At 43.2% G+C, this 20,460-nt stretch overlaps 1 protein-coding gene across 1 annotated transcript in view; it reads left to right on the forward strand.

Annotated features, from left to right (window-relative positions):
• Window positions 1–11,094: 11,094 nt before the first annotated feature.
• The window catches only part of LOC126424859 (arylalkylamine N-acetyltransferase 1-like), a 251,708-nt gene continuing 242,342 nt past the window's right edge, over window positions 11,095–20,460 (forward strand). Inside the window, exon 1 of the mRNA XM_050087673.1 lies at window positions 11,095–11,374. Within this exon, the coding sequence (XP_049943630.1) occupies window positions 11,309–11,374 (66 nt within the window). The 5' untranslated portion in view covers window positions 11,095–11,308. The remainder of the gene's footprint in view (window positions 11,375–20,460) is intronic.

Below are 20,460 nucleotides of genomic sequence, written 5' to 3' on the forward strand. Positions count from 1 at the left end.
CGTTCTCGGAATGCTATAAAACAATTCAAGCAAATAACATTTTGACAAACTTAACTTTGGAATTAGAACAAGTGTCGCAAGCGATGGGCGACAGGAATGTAAATCAGAGTCCTGTGCTATATGCAATGTTCAGACAAGTCTGTCACACAATTGGTGGATCACTACTGGAGTTCTCGTAGCACTCTCTGCTAGGCCATGCTAATACTCCGCGAATACTTTCCACTAACGTCCTGCCGAGATTGGCAGGGGCGGCCCTTATATTCACTTCTTGCAGGTTTCGCTCCTGTCGTGCCGCGGTCTTAATCAACGCTCCATTGGCCGACGTCGTTTCACCACCTTCTCTGGTCTTGCGTTCTTCGTCCTCGTTCCGGAGCTTGCGGTCACGCCAGAACAGTAGTCAAAACATTAAAATAGGGTCCATTTATCGAGTACCGGGTTCTCCTCCTGATGTAACCGAAAGCCTTAGAGAAAACCTCAGTTCACTTGTAAATAAGTTCCCCAATGATACTGCAATCATTCAAGGGGACTTAAATCATCCAAAAGTCAGCTGAAATTATTATAGTTTTATTAGTGGTGAGCATGACAAAACATCCTGTGAAATGTCACTAAATGTCTTCTCTGAAAAGTATCTGGAACAGATAGTTCAGAACCCCACTCGTGACGGAAATATATTAGGTCTAATGGCAACAAACAGATCTCACCTCTTTGAGGAAGTCCACATCGAAACTGATATCAGTGACGATAACACGGTACTAGCAAAAATGAATACCAGAACACAAAGAGCAACGAAAACAAGCAAAAAGATTTTTAAGTTCAGCAAACTGCACATAGAATCAACGGTTTCATGTCTCAATAAGGAATCTGAAGCTGTTAGCTCAGAACAGGACCATATAGAGAAACAACAGATGAAGTTTAAGAGAACAGTTGACCTTGCACTGCATAGATATCAATCTGGTAGGAAAGTTCTTAACGGGAGAGATCCTCCCTGATATACAGTCAATGTAAAGAAACTTCTAAAGAAACAGAGACTACTGGATAATAGGTATGAAACAAAGTATAGGGGTATAAAAAGAGAAATGCTGAATGAAAAGCATATGGCAAAAGAAAAATGGGCGAAGCCTTCAGTTAACTACCGTAGCAGAATATGCACTCATGATCATAAATTGAGGATAATTGCAGAATGTGGTGTCACACAACGTGGCACTACACAAAACTGGCGCTAATAGCATAGGCACATAGGGAACACACACGACACAGATCTGTAAGTCCACGGTATTGGTGATAAGTTGAGAAAACCGTCCCGAAACACATGTGCTACAAAACGCCACTGTTTCCTGGGCGTGTACCCCGACATCAATATGGGATATGTTCACCATGCACACGTACACAGGCCGCACAACGGGTTGGTATACTCTGGATCAGGTGGTAGAGCAGCTGTTGGGGTATAGCCTCCCATTCTTGTACCAGTGCCTGCAGGAGCTCGTGAAGTGTCCTAGGGGTTTGAAGACGTGCAGCGATACGTCGACCAAGAGCACACCAGACGTGCTCAATTGATCTGAAGAACAGGCAGGCCACTCCATCCGACTGATATCTTCTGTTTCGAGGTACTCCTCCACGATGGCAGCTCGGTGGGGCCGTGCGTTATCATCCATGAGGAGGAAGGTGGTACCCACTGCACCCCTGAAAAGGCGGACATACTGGTGCAAAATGACGTCCCGATGCACCTGACCTGTTAAAGTTCCTCTGTCAAAGACATGCAGGGGTGTACGTGCACCAATCATAATCCCACCCCACACCATCAAACCACGACCTCCATACAAGGACATTAAGGGATTGGTATCTGGTTCCTGGTTTACGCCACATGAAAACCCGGTGAGTACCACTGTTGAGACTATATCTCGAACATAACCTGTGACCACTGTTCCAATGACCATGTACTGTGACCAGGGGACAGTGGAATGCACCTTGCAGGTCTCCGGGCGAATAGACCCTCTCTGTTCAGTCGTGTGTAGACTGTGTGTCTGGAGACAACTGTTCCAGTGGCTGCGGTAAGGTCCCTAGAAAGGCTACCCGCAGTACTCCGTGGCCGTCTGCGGGCACTGATCGGTCTTCTTTTGTTGTTGTACACTGTGGACGTCCCGTACCGTAGCGCTGGAATCGGCGCCATAATCTTGAGATCACACTTTGGGGTACACGGAGGGCCCGTGCTACGACCTGCTGTGTCTGAACAGCCTCCACTCGCCCTGGTATTCTACCCCTCATAACGTCATCAATATGTGTTCTTTGAGCCATTTTCAACACACAGTCACCATTAGCACGCCTGAAAACGTCTGCCCACTTTCTCGCTGCACCGTACTCTGACATGCACCATACACCTCTGTATTTGTGGTCTGCTGCCAGCGCCACCGTGCGACGACCGCAGGTCACATGCACCGCATGGTCATACGCCGAGGTGGTTTAAACCCGCAAACCGCCCACCAGAGCGTTGTTTCATCATGTATCAGCATTATCCTTAATTTATGAGCAGTACTGTACTTAAATGATCTTTCACAAAACGTGTAGGTATTCTGGTCATATGTAAAGGCTGTTAATGACACCAAAGTTAGTGTCCAGTCACTCATGAAAGAGATTGGAGCTGAAATTGTGAGTGGCAAAGCAAAACTTGAAATGCTTAACTCTGTTTTCAACTAATCCATTGTAAAGGGAAACCCAACTTAATTTTCGTACCACTGAAAAGATGTGAAATAAGTATTAGTGTCAGTGGCGGTGAGAAACAACTGAAATCGTTAAAATTGGGCCAATCCCCAGGGCCTGATGGAATCACTATCAGATTATACATTCAATTCGTAGCTGAATTAGCTCCTAGTTAACCATAATCTATCGTAGATCCCTCGAACAAAAGACTATGCCGAGTAGTTGTAAGAAAGCAAATGTCATTCCTGTCTACAAGAAGGGCAGCAGAAGTGGTCTACAAAACTACTGTTGAATATCCTTGATATCCATTTGCTGTAGATCTTAGAACACATCCATCGGCTCAGTGAGGTTTCTCGAACACAGCAACCTCCTCGATGCCAGTCAGCAAGGATTTCGAAAGTATAGATGATGTCTACGTTTATTATCATAAGTACGGTCATACGGGGTGTCGACTGGATTAAGGATTTCTTGGCACAGAGGATACAGCGAGTTATCTTGGATGGAGAGTTAGGGACAGATGTAGAAGTAACTTCGGGCATACTCAGAGAAAGTATGTTGGGTCCTTTGCTGTTCATGTTGTACATTAATGATCTTGCGGGCAATGTTAATAATAATCTTAGAATTTTCGAAAGTGATGCAGTTATCGACAAAAAGTTTTAGTCTGAACTAAGCTGTACAGATATTCAGTCAGACCTTGATAAAAAATTCGAAGCGGTGCAGTGATTAGCAGCTTGTTGTAAATGTTCAAAAATCTTAAATTGTGCGCTTCACAAAAGGAAAGAAAAAACATTGTAGCCTCTGAATATGATCTTAGTGAGTCACGGAATCTTTAAACTGATATAAATACTTGGGTGTAGCACTTATGCATGGACATGAAGTGGGTAAAGCAGATTTCGGTTGATTGGCAGAATACTAGGGAGACGCAATCAGTATACAAAGGATATTGCTTACAAAACACATGTTGGACCTATCCTATAATATTAATCAAGTGTCTATAACTAGAACCTGTTTCAAATACGATCAGCAGGAGGTACTGAACGCATACAGAGAAGGGCAGCACAAATAGCCACAGATTCTTTCAAGAACCGGCTTTAAATGATGACTCTAGGAATATACTGCAGGCCGCGCAACACCCTACATATCGCTCCCATAGGGATCGTTGGGATTATATTAATCACAGCACTTACAGAAGTATTCAAACAATTATTTTTACGCGCTCCGCACGTGAATGGAATGGAAGCCCTGATTACTGATATAATGGGACGAACCCTTTGCCATGCACTTCATAGTGTTTCATAGAGTTTAGATGTAGATGCAGATTCTGATAAAGCAAGCAAGTCAGCATTTATGTTCTGGATGGCTCTATGCAGATTTCTTGAGCCTTCGCTTACGTATAACTGAAGGTCATCATCTCATGAATGATATTTGCAATGAGATATAACAGTCGACACATTTTTAACATGATCCTTATGGTACTCCAGACACAACATTCTTCTACTGTGACCTTTTCGTTCTGATCATTACACCCCTCCGCGGTATGTTAAGTATGAGTGCAGCCATTGTACAGAACATGCAGAAACGTTTTGACTTCTGAGTTTAGCAAGTAGAATGTCAAAGACGACATTATCCACAGTCGGGGGTATTTGAAGGTAAAGTTCTACCTTTAGGCCATACAGAGGAAGAGTTTGAACTTCAAAATGGGAGTCTGGATACTTCTGTTGTCCGTCTGTCGATATGCCTATCTGTTCGACTGTAAAGAACCCCTTTTCTCAAGATGGTGTAGAGGTATCAAGTGGAAATATCTATGTCATATTTAGATCTATGGACCGTTGGCAGTGTAAAAAATTCAAGCCTCTATGTCAGCGCATTAAAGATATCGCATTGTATATCACATATTTTGTTACTAACAAACTCACACATCGTGCCTAAAGGTATTTCCTGTTTTACTAAAATCATGAAATTTGGCAGGAAACAAGATTCTACAGTACAAGTAAGGAAAAAATTTTAAAATTGTTAATTCCGAATTCTATCACACGAAAAAAGTATTTTTCTTTGTCAATTGTCATCTGACTGTCTGATTGAGCATCTGTTAAAACTCCTTTTATTCAGAAATTTCCCGTTGACATACAAACATGAGATCTGGCAAGAAGCAAGGTTTAACAGTGCAAGTAAAGGGGGAAAATCCTAAAATTGTTAAATGACTATTGTATCACATAAAAATATTTTTTTGCCATCAGAAATTACATGCATTCATCATCCATCAAAAGCATAATAGAAAAATGTTATACGTACAAACATTAAATATAAGTTATAGTCAAGATTCAAGAAGTAAGTAAAAAAATATTTTACTAACTCTTCTCTCTCTATATACACTCCTGGAAATGGAAAAAAGAACACATTGACACCGGTGTGTCAGACCCACCATACTTGCTCCGGACACTGCGAGAGGGCTGTACAAGCAATGATCACACGCACGGCACAGCGGACACACCAGGAACCGCGGTGTTGGCCGTCGAAAGGCGCTACCTGCGCAGCATTTGTGCACCGCCGCCGTCAGTGTCAGCCAGTTTGCCGTGGCATACCGAGCTCCATCGCAGTCTTTAACACTGGTAGCATGCCGCGACAGCGTGGACGTGAACCGTATGTGCAGTTGACGGACTTTGAGCGAGGGCGTATAGTGGGCATGAGGGAGGCCGGGTGGACGTACCGCCGAATTGCTCAACACGTGGGGCGTGAGGTCTCCACAGTACATCGATGTTGTCGCCAGTGGTCGGCGGAAGGTGCACGTGCCCGTCGACCTGGGACCGGACCGCAGCGACGCACGGATGCACGCCAAGACCGTAGGATCCTACGCAGTGCCGTAGGGGACCGCACCGCCACTTCCCAGCAAATTAGGGACACTGTTGCTCCTGGGGTATCGGCGAGGACCATTCGCAACCGTCTCCATGAAGCTGGGCTACAGTCCCGCACACTGTTAGGCCGTCTTCCGCTCACGCCCCAACATCGTGCAGCCCGCCTCCAGTGGTGTCGCGACAGGCGTGAATGGAGGGACGAATGGAGACGTGTCGTCTTCAGCGATGAGAGTCGCTTCTGCCTTGGTGCCAATGATGGTCGTATGCGTGTTTGGCGCCGTGCGCGATCTCCTACACTGGCCGTACACCACTGGTGATCGTCGAGGGGACACTGAATAGTGCACGGTACATCCAAACCGTCATCGAACCCATCGTTCTACCATTCCTAGACCGGCAAGGGAACTTGCTGTTCCAACAGGACAATGCACGTCCGCATGTATCCCGTGCCACCCAACGTGCTCTAGAAGGTGTAAGTCAACTACCCTGGCCAGCAAGATCTCCGGATCTGTCCCCCGTTGAGCATGTTTGGGACTGGAAGAAGCGTTGTCTCACGCGGTCTGCACGTCCAGCACGAACGCTGGTCCAAGTGAGGCGCCAGGTGGAAATGGCATGGCAAGCCGTTCCACAGGACTACATCCAGCATCTCTACGATCGTCTCCATGGGAGAATAGCAACCTGCATTGCTGCGAAAGGTGGATATACACTGTACTAGTGCCGACATTGTGCATGCTCTGTTGCCTGTGTCTATGTGCCTGTGGTTCTGTCAGTGTGATCATGTGATGTATCTGACCCCAGGAATGTGTCAATAAAGTTTCCCCTTCCTGGGACAATGAATTCACGGTGTTCTTATTTCAATTTCCAGGAGTGTATAATTAATCTTCTTGTAGAGACATCAGACAATTTTAACCAGTAATACTGCTATAACAGTATTTTATTCAGCTGTTCTTATGGCTATGATCTCATTTCGACACAGTGGTCATGTTCAAGCTATCTGCAAAACAAGTAAGATGTTAACACGTAATTTTGTACGTTTTCGTTGGTTTTAATTTACATTATTTTACGTTACAGTTCGGAAGTACTTACGTCAGTAGCAGATCGTTATTTCTGGTTCCGTCGAAATTCATTACATGTTAATAAGCTGATGGAGTCTCATTAATTTGCAGTTGCTGAGCACTATTGTTGAGGTGTTTCATTCGTTTTTAAAACTGGCAGCTTTGGTTGACAAGTTAGTAACTATGTGCTAAAGTTATGTCTCTGCATTATTACTCTATGGATTTTTGTGATATTATTATCTTTATATTGTTTAGCGTTGGTATTATCTTTACCTGTTTACCGTGGTTAAGTCACAGACATACACTACTAGACTGGAATATCGTGTACAGTATCATTGCTGAAACTGAAGCCAGCACTTTAGAATTGCAATATAGCCCCTAGTGCAAAGTACGTGCAAACGGCTGTTTCCTTACTTATAAAACAGACGTAATAAATGTGGACAAACAGGCATACCTACGTTACCTTTAGATTTGTGGGATGATGGTTAATACATGCGTCGTGTTTGGCTGTGATTTTTCATACAGCAGACGGAAGAGATCTACGAGGGAAGGAACGTGGCTCACTGAAAGCGTCAGTAGAAACATCCTAAGTACTTTTGTATTGTATTGTGTGTAAGCCAAAATAATTACGTTATTGTTTGTCTTATCCCAAATACTGCCAGTGCTTCCATAGTTTATATACATTTTAAGGCACTTAATATACCTAGTATTAGCAGACATAGCTTAATTATATGTTTTTAACAAGCTTTGATCAGCTTCGGTTTTCTCCGTATAGTAGGCCTATACTCGTTATGAAAGTGCTCCTATAGGTAGAGCGGCCTATTTGTCGTTGATAAAAAGTCTCTTTATTCCTTTGAGCGTTCTTACGAAAACTGTAGTCTGCTTCAAAAATGTTATACACTCCTGGAAATTGAAATAAGAACACCGTGAATTCATTGTCCCAGGAAGGGGAAACTTTATTGACACATTCCTGGGGTCAGATACATCACATGATCACACTGACAGAACCACAGGCACATAGACACAGGCAACAGAGCATGCACAATGTCGGCACTAGTACAGTGTATATCCACCTTTCGCAGCAATGCAGGTTGCTATTCTCCCATGGAGACGATCGTAGAGATGCTGGATGTAGTCCTGTGGAACGGCTTGCCATGCCATTTCCACCTGGCGCCTCACTTGGACCAGCGTTCGTGCTGGACGTGCAGACCGCGTGAGACAACGCTTCTTCCAGTCCCAAACATGCTCAATGGGGGACAGATCCGGAGATCTTGCTGGCCAGGGTAGTTGACTTACACCTTCTAGAGCACGTTGGGTGGCACGGGATACATGTGGACGTGCATTGTCCTGTTGGAACAGCAAGTTCCCTTGCCGGTCTAGGAATGGTAGAACGATGGGTTCGATGACGGTTTGGATGTACCGTGCACTATTCAGTGTCCCCTCGACGATCACCAGTGGTGTACGGCCAGTGTAGGAGATCGCTCCCCACACCATGATGCCGGGTGTTGGCCCTGTGTGCCTCGGTCGTATGCAGTCCTGATTGTGGGGCTCACCTGCACGGCGCCAAACACGCATACGACCATCATTGGCACCAAGGCAGAAGCGACTCTCATCGCTGAAGACGACACGTCTCCATTCGTCCCTCCATTCACGCCTGTCGCGACACCACTGGAGGCGGGCTGCACGATGTTGGGGCGTGAGCGGAAGACGGCCTAACGGTGTGCGGGACCGTAGCCCAGCTTCATGGAGACGGTTGCGAATGGTCCTCGCCGATACCCCAGGAGCAACAGTGTCCCTAATTTGCTGGGAAGTGGCGGTGCGGTCCCCTACTGCACTGCGTAGGATCCTACGGTCTTGGCGTGCATCCGTGCGTCGCTGTGGTCCGGTCCCAGGTCGACGGGCACGTGCACCTTCCGCCGACCACTGGCAACAACATCGATGTACTGTGGAGACCTCACGCCCCACGTGTTGAGCAATTCGGCGGTACGTCCACCCGGCCTCCCGCATGCCCACTATACGCCCTCGCTCAAAGTCCGTCAACTGCACATACGGTTCATGTCCACGCTGTCGCGGCATGCTACCAGTGTTAAAGACTGCGATGGAGCTCCGTATGCCACGGCAAACTGGCGGACACTGACGGCGGCGGTGCACAAATGCTGCGCAGGTAGCGCCTTTCGACGGCCAACACCGCGGTTCCTGGTGTGTCCGCTGTGCCGTGCATGTGATCATTGCTTGTACAGCCCTCTCGCAGTGTCCGGAGCAAGTATGGTGGGTCTGACACACCGGTGTCAATGTGTTCTTTTTTCCATTTCCAGGAGTGTATAAAACTTAATGTGCTTCAACTAACACGATTCCACAATGTATGCGTTAAACTCAACTAGTACGCGAATATTTGCTTAACTGCAGAACTTGTTTGGACCACCACGTAAAGCTTACAACGTCATCTTACCTCCTTAAATGTCAGGCTTCAGTAAAATATGCGCCTCTGCCAGTCTACTATTGTATATCTGTGGGTTAAATCTCCGACTTACTAATCTGTGGATTTTACCATAGACTAAATACCTCTGGAGTGAGCAATGCGTTCTACGCATGTTGTCCACATTAAACCAGGATTGTCACGTGTTTTCGGGACTTCGCTGTGCGTGTGTGCTTTCTGCTGCGTTTGAAGTTTCACCGTTTGTTGATAGTGTCATAGCGATGGTGAATTACTGTTGTTGCTACGGATGCAAAGAAAAATATGTGAAAGGAGGGATAGTAACTTTTCATGGGTACATACCATGTAGCTCTAATTATAGTTATGATATTAGTAAGAGACACTGTATATTTGCAAAATTTCGTGACGCAGTATAATTAAGGCTTGATTCTGTAGACCAATTTTTCTACGATTTTATGACTATATAATAAATATTACGGCTCGTACAAAAGCTCACAAACAATCGTTTCCTCTCGAAAATTTGCTAGTGGAACAGAAAAGGGAATGGTTCGTTGTTTCAGCAAATACTATCCTTCATGCATTTATCAGGGACTTGTCGATTATGTATATACATTACTCAGTCTACTCTTTATTTAATAAACTGGGAGCAAGTACTTAAAATGCGTTAAATAAATACTTCAAAGTGCCACTAGTAAGAAAAATTGTGCTTTAGGTCGCAAAAACGAGAAAATAAATACGCAGAAATAGCAGAAAAAAGGACGAGTTAGCAGGGATATAATCGCTAATGTGTGGTTAATTCGTGCGAAAGTACTAGCGTACTGTCAAGTCGTTTTGCAAGACTATCACTGCAAAAATTTACGTCAGGCTCTGTAATACTAAAACGTGCCATATCATACCGAAAACTACCAAAAATGGAGTGCATCTGAACTGTGACACCTATGGCAAAGAAGCAGGATGTAATATCACTTGCCCTTAAAAGTTACGTAGCTGGATTCCCGGTATCAAATGGATACTGTTAAAATGTCTGCGCAACATATATAAATAATCCACGACACGTATGAAAAGAATCCGTCTGTACTAGGGATGTAGTGACAATCTAAATATACAGGGCGCTATACGGACAAACACACGACATCCCGAGAACACGTGACCTGGCCAGCAATGCATGTTGACAACACAAAATCTGTTCTGCGCATGTGAATGCTCACTCCAGAGATATTTACTCTCTGGATTTTACTAGTGTTATTATCTTTGTATTACTTACTGGTGGTATTATTATCTTTGTGTTGTTTACAGGTGATATTATCTTTGCCTGAATTAATAATCCACGATGGCTTTCGACGATTTCACTGAAGTTGTCGATGTATTACTTATGTTTTCATTCGGTTTTTTCATTTATTGAAATCTTCGAAAAAGATCATGGATAAATAATCTAAGTAAAATTAATATCACCAACAAAGAATACAAATAACAATAGCTTGGTACTGGCCATAGTGTCGAAATGAGCTGATAGCCATGAGAACAGCTGAATAAAGTACTATTATAGCAATGTTATTGGTTAAAACTATGTAATGTAAAATATTTACAAAACTGCAGGCCCATGTGAAATAAAAATAATTAAGTTTGTTCGGGACCCTCAGTGCGCGAATTCTGCTCGCACAGGACAATTTTTTTCCTACTAAATGGCAGAAATAAATTGATTCAAAAACAGTTTATTCATCACAATATTAAAATTTTCCAATTTCTCGCTTCTCTGAATCGGCCTGTACCAGGCGAGTCACAGCTGTTACGCTGACGTGTCTCTGTGGTTCCCCTCTTTCCACTACCGCCGTTGACCGCTCTCTGGAGTTCAGTAGCTTCCTTCCACCTCCCCCCCCCCCCTTACCCCTCCTCCCCGCCACACACATACATACAAAAACACCTGACCGCCACACCTCCGCGCCCTTGGCCGGTAGGTGGCTGGCGAATTGCGCTTCGGTGCACGCCCGACAGAGGCGCTGTCGGCGTCGAGCGACGCCCGCGCGGTGCATGCCGGGAGGCGGTGGCCGGGCGACGCCGGCATAAAACACTCGCGGCAGCGCGCGCCCCGCGCAAACCACGCGCTGACCCGACCCGCTAACCGGTGCCCACCGCCGTGACACGCGACACAACAGGTGCTCCGCAAACGCCGCGTACCTCGCTGCAAGCCATTCGCCAGACTACGCGCTCTGCTGACAAGCTCCCGCCGCTCTCTGCGTTACCTCTTGTGCCGTCTGCGAGTAGAATCACCGTGAACCATGGCGACACAAGTGTTTGAGCAGCAGCCGCACGATGTCTTCAAGCCGGCAGCATGGAACAGCAAGGTAAATACAAAATTGTAATACTGTGTCATATTCTACGAAAGTTGTGCGGTGAAATTCTAAAGGCACCGCTATAACAGTTCGTCTAGAATGTCTGCGAACTTAGCTGTTACCATTTGATTTATTTTAACGCGATTATCTGACCTGCCTACCTATTTCGATTATCGGCTAGATTCCTGAATGAGATTTTTACTCTGCAGCGGAGTGTACGCTGATACGAAACTTCTTGGCAGATTAAAACTGTGTGCCGGACCGAGACTCGAACTCGGGACCTTTGCCATTCGCGGGCAAGTTCTCTACCAACTGAGCTACCCAAGCACGACTTACGCCCCGTCCTCACAGCTGTATTTCTGCCAGTACCTCGTCTCCTACCTTCCAAACTTTACAGAAGCTTAGGTCGAACGCAAAGGTCCCGAGTTCGAGTCTCGGGCGGCACACAGTTTTAATCTGCCAAGAAGTTTCATAACAGCTAGATTATTATCTAGTGAATTTCTTGGTGAAACGTCCGCTGCTGCAGCCATGACTCCCTCGAAACAAACACTGTTCAGACACTGCGAAAATGCGATAAAAGTGTCAAGAGAACGTCATTTCCCACAAAGGCTTTAAGTTTGTACCTGTCACTTTATAAATTTATTTGGGATTCTGTACCTCAGTCGGTAAAAACGGAACCCTTACAAAATCACTTTGTTGGTCTCTGTCTGTCCGATCGTTAGAAACCCCTTTTCTCTGGAATGGGTGGACGTATCAAGATGAAATCTGTGTCACATATTAAAGTTTATGTCCACTTGGCGATGTAAAAAGCTGAAGCTTCTAGGCCAGTGCATTAAAAAGACGCAGCCATTTATATGAGACGTTTTGACACTTGTAAACTCACTCATCAGAACCTTTAGGTTACTTTTCATAGACCTAGGATCGCGCAATTTGGCAAGAAGTAAGGTTTCACAGTAGTACTGAAAGAAACAAATTCGAAAATTGTTGGTTTGTAATCACAACACGCAAAAAAAAAGTGGTCTTTCGTTATCTGACTGTCTGTATATCCGTCCGTCCCTTAAGACCCTTTTTTCCCCGCAACGGTAGACGAATCAAGATGAAATTTATGTCGCATACTAAGGTCTATAGTCCCTTGGCGAAGAAACAAATTTAACCTTCTTTAAATCAGCGCAGACAAAAGAGGCAGCCTTAATGTCACATATTTTGATCCTTGCAAACTCACTCATCAAAACCTATAGTTTACTTCCCGTTGACCTAGAATCATGAAATTTGGCAAGAAGGTAGGTTTCACAGTAAAACTGAAGCAGAAACTCCGAAAATTATTGTAATTATGTCACACGAAAGAATAATTTAACACCTGTTATCCAATTAGCAGTCTGTCCGACTCTCAGGAACGGATTTACGTATCAAGTCGATATTTATGTCTCATGCTAAGCTCTATAGCTCCTTGGCGGTGGAAAACGTTTGAGCTTCTCAGTCAATATAATGAAACCAGGCAGCCATTTATGTCAGATGTTTTATACTCGCAAACTTATTCAGGAGCAGCAGTGTGGCTTCCGTTGACCTAGAATCACGATACATCGCAAGAAGCAAGGTTTCTAAGTACAAGCAAAGAAAAATCCCTAAAGTTGTTAATTTGAAATTATATCACACGAAAAAGAAATGTTTTTGTCTTTTGTTATCCGACTTTCGTCTATTCTTCTGCTAAGACCCCTTAACTCAGAAACAGATAGATGCATGTTTTGCATGTATCGATACCGATAATAGACATTTAAGAATTCTCGATTCCTGAAATTGACGAGCTGTCTGTGTGCGAGTATTACTCTGCTTATCCGGATTTTTTTAAATTTTGTACTGAAACTAGAATCACGTAAATTACCCAGTAGCTCTTCTTCATTTGTTATTGTTTTTTTCTTGCCAGTACTGCCTCGCCTTGCCCGAAACTTACTTTTCCGTTTTTTTGTCCATGTTGTTCCAAATTCGTCATATCTTCTGCACTGAAACGCTTCTCAACTTAGTATTTAATTCCTGAAAAGGTTTCTTTATGTTAATTCCAATTCTGTTATGTTGTTTCTCTTATTTCTTTTATAATCTCTGCAATTCGTACTACTGTCAATATATTTTTCCACAAACACAGAAATATTTGTTTCGTTAGATTATTCTCGGCCCTTTGGTAGAAATGATCAAAGAAGGTTAATCATCGCTTTACCATTAGTTCTTGTTAACTCAATAGTTTCGTAGAAACCGTCCGTAGTTTGTATTGCACACATCATTTTTCTAACAGTCCTTCTTTCAAGTACCTGTATTCCCTCCAGCTTTTACTTCATCGTGACGCATTCACAAGTACAAAATTTTCTGGTGTTACGACCGTGATACAGCGTTCTAGTTCGATTTTGCTAGACCAGCATTTGTTGTTGTAACGCTTTTTGCCAAGCAATATCCCCTTTCACTTTTACTACCTCCTAAATCTATTGCAATTTTTATATCATTCTGCTAGGTAGTTTATACGTCATAATTAAACTTAATAATCATCTTTAGTTTACGTATTTCTGTTTTTACATTGTCTTATTGTATATTTAATTACATAGTTAACACCCACATTGGAACACTTCATTCAGTCCACATAAAATACGGTCTCCATTTCGACTTGCTATACAGTTTCGAATATTTTTTCTCTTACTGATTGTGGACGTCTTTCTTCATCAGTGATATTGTTATCATTCTGATGATTGTACTTCGTGCCTATCTCTCCTACTTAGAATCGTTTTCTTTGCCTTCGACTTGTTTCATTGTTATATTTAACTCTTCTATGTCATTTGTTAAGTAAAGAATCTAGAAATCTGCTGCGCGTCACTACGTAGGATCGCGAGAACCATATCAGATCAGTCGCAGTGCGCAGAGAAGCGTTTAAACAATCCTTCTTTCGGTGTTCCATAAGTAAATGGAAAGGAAAGAAGCCCTAACAATTGGCACAACGGAAAGTATCCTCTGCTATGCATTTCAAAGTGGTTTACAGAGTATGAATGTAGATTTAGATGTAAACCACCACATGCAGTTTCATCTCGGTCATTCCGACGCGTTTCGAGAATTTATGCTCATCGTCAGATGCTTGTTTTTTACACATATTTATTTACAATAGCACGCATCTGAAAATCCAGTCCACGCTATCACGCTACGAGCATCTGTCCGCCACGCAATCTAAAGGCTACTAGGGATCTATCCGCCGTGTGCTCTGCAGCAATTTTTCCATTACTTCATCGTCAACATTTGTCTCGTACTCTTTTGCATTTACTCCAGCGTCGATTTCAGCAGTGATATATGTAATCCTGCGTTGGTCTTTCGCTTGCAAACCAAAACTGACGCTATGAACAGAGCGATTAAAACATGAAGATAACGTAATTTTGTAAAAATAAACACATTTCTGCTACCACGCTACGTGAATTTATTTTCAGGTGCTTGTTATTATTTTTTTTATAAACCCTCGAGCACATCAAACTAGAAAGAGTAGTTGTATAAGTATCTGAAAATGATAAAAAAAATGTCGAAACAGGTCGTGCATATCAAATGAAAGCAATGTTGATACAGAAGGACGATTGTGTTTAACGTTCCGCCGACTATGCACAAACAAAGAGTGTATCAAAGGAACCATCCCGGCATTTGTCTGAAGCGATTCAAGGAAAGCACGGATAACCTAAAACAGGATGGCCGGATGCGGATTTGAACCGTCGTCCTCCCGAATGCCAGTCCAGTGTGCAAACCCTGCGCCACCTCGCTGGGTATATTCATAAAGAGACTTGTGGCACAAACCCATCCCCTTACAGGAATTAATCTTAAGCCATTTTTTACACGGAAGAAAATGGAGGCTAACATTAACGAACGAGCATTTGCAGACACTTTACCAGTGTGCGCTACGATTCCCTTGTATCTGTGGAAAAGCGTTTACATTACAGGGACGCAAGAGGAAACGAGGTAACGAATATAGCCTATGAATGCTGCGTTACTGTTTATCGGCACTAATAATAGGCACACAGGATAAAACACCATATAGTTAGAGCCATAACGCAAAACTTTGATTTCAGAGAGCGTTACTTTCCAGGGCGAGTACATTGTTATTGATGATGTAAGCAGAATGGAGTAAGAAAATAAGGATTTAAGTATCTGAATATGCCCGTAAGCTTGAGATGTCTGGAGGTAGTGCGCGTAACGCTGAATTCCAGCTCCTGCTTTCCTCAGTATTATTCCACGACTCTGCGGACGTGTTGGCTGTCGCTTCCCCGTGACTTCTCTTCGTAAGTGAGTAGGAAATTTAAAAGAAGGCGAACTGCCTACGTGCCAACGTAACTTGACGAAATACATGAAATATATTTGCAGTTGCGAATACACTACTGGCCATTAGAATTGCTACACCAAGAAGAAGTGCAGATGATAAACGGGTATTCATTGGACAGGTAAATTATACTAGAACTGACATCTGGTTACATTTTCACGCAATTTGGGTGGATCGATCCAGAGAAATCAGTACCCAGAACAACCACCTCTGGCCGTCATAACGGCCTTGATACGCCTGGCCATTGAGTCAGACAGAGCTTGGATGGCGTGTACAGGTACAGCTTCCCATGCAGCTTCAACACGATACCACAGTTTATCAAGAGTAGTGACTGGCGTATTGTGACGAGCCAGTTGCTCGGTCACCATTGACCAGACGTTTTCAATTGGTGAGAGATCTGGAGAATGTGCTGGCCAGGGCAGCAGTCGAACATTTCCAGTATCCAGAAAGGCCCGTACAGGACCAACATGCGGTCGAGCGTTATCCTGCTGAAATGTAGGGTTTCGCAGGGATCGAATGAAGGGTAGAGCCACGGGTCGTAACACATCTGAAATGTTACGTCCACTGTTCGAAGTGCCGTCAATGCGAACAAGAGGTGACCGAGACGTGTAATCCATGGCACCCCATACCATCACGTCGGGTGATACGCCAGTATGGCGATGACGAATACACGCTTCCAATGTGCGTTCACCGCGATGTTGCCAAACACGTAAGCGACCATCATGATGCTATAAACAGAACCTGGATTCATCCGAAAAAATGACGTTTAGCCACTCGTGCACCCAGGTTCGTCGTTGAGTACATCATCGCAGGCTCTCCTGTCTGTGATGCAGAGTCAAGGGTAACGGCAGCCATGGTCTCCGAGGTGATAGTCCATGCTGCTGCAAACGTCGTCGAACAGTTCGTGGAGATGGTTGTCGTCTTTCAAACGTCCCCATCTGTTAACTCAGGGATGCGTTACAGCCATGCGGATAAGATGCCTGTCATCTCGACTGCTAGTGATACGAGGACGTTGGGATCCAGCACGGCGTTCCTTATTACCCTCCTGAACCCACCGATTCCATATTCTGCTAACAGTCATTCGATCCCTGCGAAACCCTACATTTCAGCAGGATAATGCACGACGGCATGTTGCAGGTCCTGTACGAGACTTTCTGGAAACAGGAAATGTTCGACTGCCACCCTGGCCAGCACATTCTCCAGATCTGTCACCAATTGAAAACGTCTGGTCAGTGTTGGCCGAGCAACTGCCTCGTCACAATATGCCAGTCACTACTCTTAATGAACTGTGGTATCGTGTTGAAGCTGCATGGGCAGGTGTACCTGTACACGCCATCCAAGCTCTGTTTGACTCAACGCCCAGGCGTATCAAGGCCGTTATTACGGCCAGAGCTGGTTGTTCTGGGTACTGATTTCTCTGGATCGATGCACCCAAACTTCGTGAAAATGTAATGACATGTCAGTTCTAGTATAATATATTTGTACAATGAATACCCGTTTATCATGTGCATTTCTTCTTGGTGTAGCAATTTTAATGGCCAGTAGTCTAATTGACGCTGGATTATTCTTAATTGCTTTTATCTATATTAAACAACTACAGTCATTCCTCGCCAAGTGACGCCGCTACCGCCTGGACGGGTTTATATAAATAGTAGGTCGGTTGTCATAATGTTTTATGGCGACCTGGACAAATATATGTCGTCAGAAGAATACATTTAAACATCGTAATGGATGTATATTTTTATTGTGGCTCTTTAGTAAGAAGATATACAAAGTTTGTGCTTATTCGCGCCGAAGTAAAAGAAATATGATTGCTAGAAAATTGTTGAAGAACTCAGAGGTCCAACTGGGGACTTGAGTACGACGCCAAATTCATTAGTTGCTTCCACCAGGTGCGAAAATGCGTACTTCAATGAGTGGCAGAATTGTTGATGTATGTAGATTGTATGCAACACGCGAATTTGGGAAAAAAATTCATTATAATTAATATCGATTATTAGACTGTTTAAACATAACAAAAAGTGTGTCACTTTTTGACATATGAAGGTGACAATTTAAACTGTAGAATTCGGGGGTGAAATTAAAATTCGCTGATGCTTTGCTATCCTCAGTGAAAGTGAAGAACAATTACGTGATCTACTGAATGGAATGAACAGTCTAATGAGTACGGAATATGAATTGAGAGTAAATCGAAGAAAGACGGGAGTAATGAGAAGTAGTAGGTATGAGAACTAAGAGAAACTTAACATTATGAGTGTTGGTCACGTAGTAGATGAAGTTAAGGAATTCTGATACCTGATCAGAAAAATCCGTGACACGCTAAGCGGGACATAAAAAGTAGACTAGCACTGGCGGAAAGGGCGTTCCCGACCAAGAGAAATGTAGTAGTATCAAACATTTGCCGTAATTTTAGGAAGAAAATTCTGAGAATGTACATTTGGAGCACAGCATTGTATGGTAATGAAACACGGACTGTGGGAAAACAGGAACAGGTGAGAATCGAAGCATTTGAGACGTGGTGCTACAGATGAATATTGAAAATAACGTGGACATAAGGTAAGGAATGTAGAGTTTCTGCATAGAATCAGAAACATGTAGAAAACAGTGACAAGAAGAAGAGACAACGTGACCGGACATCTTTTAAGATATCAGGGAGTAACTTCTGTGGTACTAAAGGGTGTTGTAGAAGGTAAAAACTGTATAGGAAGACAGAGATTGGAATAAATGAGAAAGGAGATAGTTGCAACTGCTACTCTGAGACGAAGAGGTTCGCAAAGGAGAGGAATTCGTGGCGGACCAGGTCGCATCCAACTAGTCAGGAAAAAAAAAACGCAATACAGTCACCATCTTTATACGTGCAAATCTCTATCCCATGAGTTTCGTCACCTCAGTGTCTATTAATACACCACACTTTAATACGAGGCACTAAAATATCAAGTGAATAGAACAGCTCCTCAAAAATGTTAAAATGCTCGTTCTTACTTATCTCTCAGCGTTCACTTAAGCTTGGTCTGGAGAGCACTTTCTGCTGCTAAAGACTTCATTTTCCTCTAGCACATCGAGAATTTTTGATCTTGGCTGTCGTAAGTAGCACTACCGTGTTCTGCTTTATGCTTTTTGTGGAGTGCATTTTTCAGCAATGGTAGCTGTTCAGCTCATTTGTTTGAAGCTCTCTGTGATAGATGTTAAGGATACTGAAACTTGTTGGTGACCAGTGTGGTACAGCGCGTATTACCTTCCGGTAATCTAACACGAAATTTACCCGACCACCATCAGAACTATTTTCAAGATATTCTGTGAGAACATATTCCACAAATGACCTGCGCGATTGCTATCGAAATGATGTCACACGAGTCGATTTACATACTGTGTATAATTGAATTATGCTAGTTACAGAATAATAAATAACAAGGTGCTTTGAAATATACCACACTAAAAGCATTAGCCTGTGTCACTACTCAAGTTACAAGTGAAACAGGTTTCACAAAAAAGTAAAGAGACGCAATACACGTTACCAATAGCTCATTACATTCTGGGGTAAGGAACAAAAGGAACTGAGCACATGAAATAGTTCAGAGTAGTTTTTAAATCTCCTTTACCTACTCTCGAAAAGAATAAACAACGGCTTCTGCAGCTGACATTTCTAAAGATGCTTACAGGCGAATGAAACTGGTCTTGGCAATAAAATAACAGCGTATGAAAATCTGTTTTGACATGTTTTAACGAGTCTGTTTTGGCACGACTATCGCGACCGAAATCCTGGCGTGAATTACATCCCACAAACGTAACCATTTATACATGCGTGACTAGGGTCGTAAAAGATTCTTGTTTGATTTGACGCGAGTGGTTTTATGTTCGTCTTCTCGGAATACTTTGATGGTATGGTATTTTAATTTCAGCAGTCCGATGGAGTATTGACTCTATCTCAGCGCCGTAATACTTGGTGTTATAGAGCAAGCGGTACATAATGTCTTGTTATATTCTTGCTGAGAATTGTAATGCTGAATAATATTACGAAGCTGCTGTAGATGTGTAATTCGCAACGTGTCCTCCCTGAATTCATTAAAACTCTTGCTTCTTCATTTCGTTCCGGTGTCGGGATGAAAAAAATTCGTGAAAAAATATTTGCTTTCGTGGTTTTTGCAGAAGTTACATTTCCTTTATCTGTTCCGAAGCCTCTCCACTTAGCTATTTGTAATTTTTTCATTCTTGGTGCGTATTGCAATTTCGGCTTTATTGCCATTTTGAAGTGATACTGAAATTTACATACACATTTTAGCATTATTAAACCTAAAGCAACATTGCAGCTTGCACTGTAAGCGGATGTACCGAACATACTGCCAATAGGTAATCAATATCGTCATTTCTAATTTAGATACATTAACTTAGTACATTTCGAGAACGTTATATTCCTTTTGTGACCATGCCAGGGACGTCATTTAACTACCATTTCTTTGGTATGTCCAAATACGAAGTGAAAATATCATGTAGGTTGTCAACGATTTTACATGATGACAAAATATAACTCTACAGTAACAATCCCTCTACGATCGTATAATGAATGTGGTGTTCTTGGCATGTACCGTAATATGTATTGTAACTGCTTTCGAAATGACAATAATAGTATGTTAACACTGAAACTAGCTGAGGAACACTCTTTAACTACCAGTGGCTTTTGGATGTGTTTGTCCTCTAAACATAACGAAACCAAAGTTACAGTGAGAACAATATCTTAGATAATAGGAAATAGAGACCATCCAAGGAGTGCACT

Source organism: Schistocerca serialis, chromosome 10 (assembly GCF_023864345.2).
Source record: "Schistocerca serialis cubense isolate TAMUIC-IGC-003099 chromosome 10, iqSchSeri2.2, whole genome shotgun sequence".
Lineage (NCBI taxonomy): Eukaryota > Metazoa > Arthropoda > Insecta > Orthoptera > Acrididae > Schistocerca > Schistocerca serialis.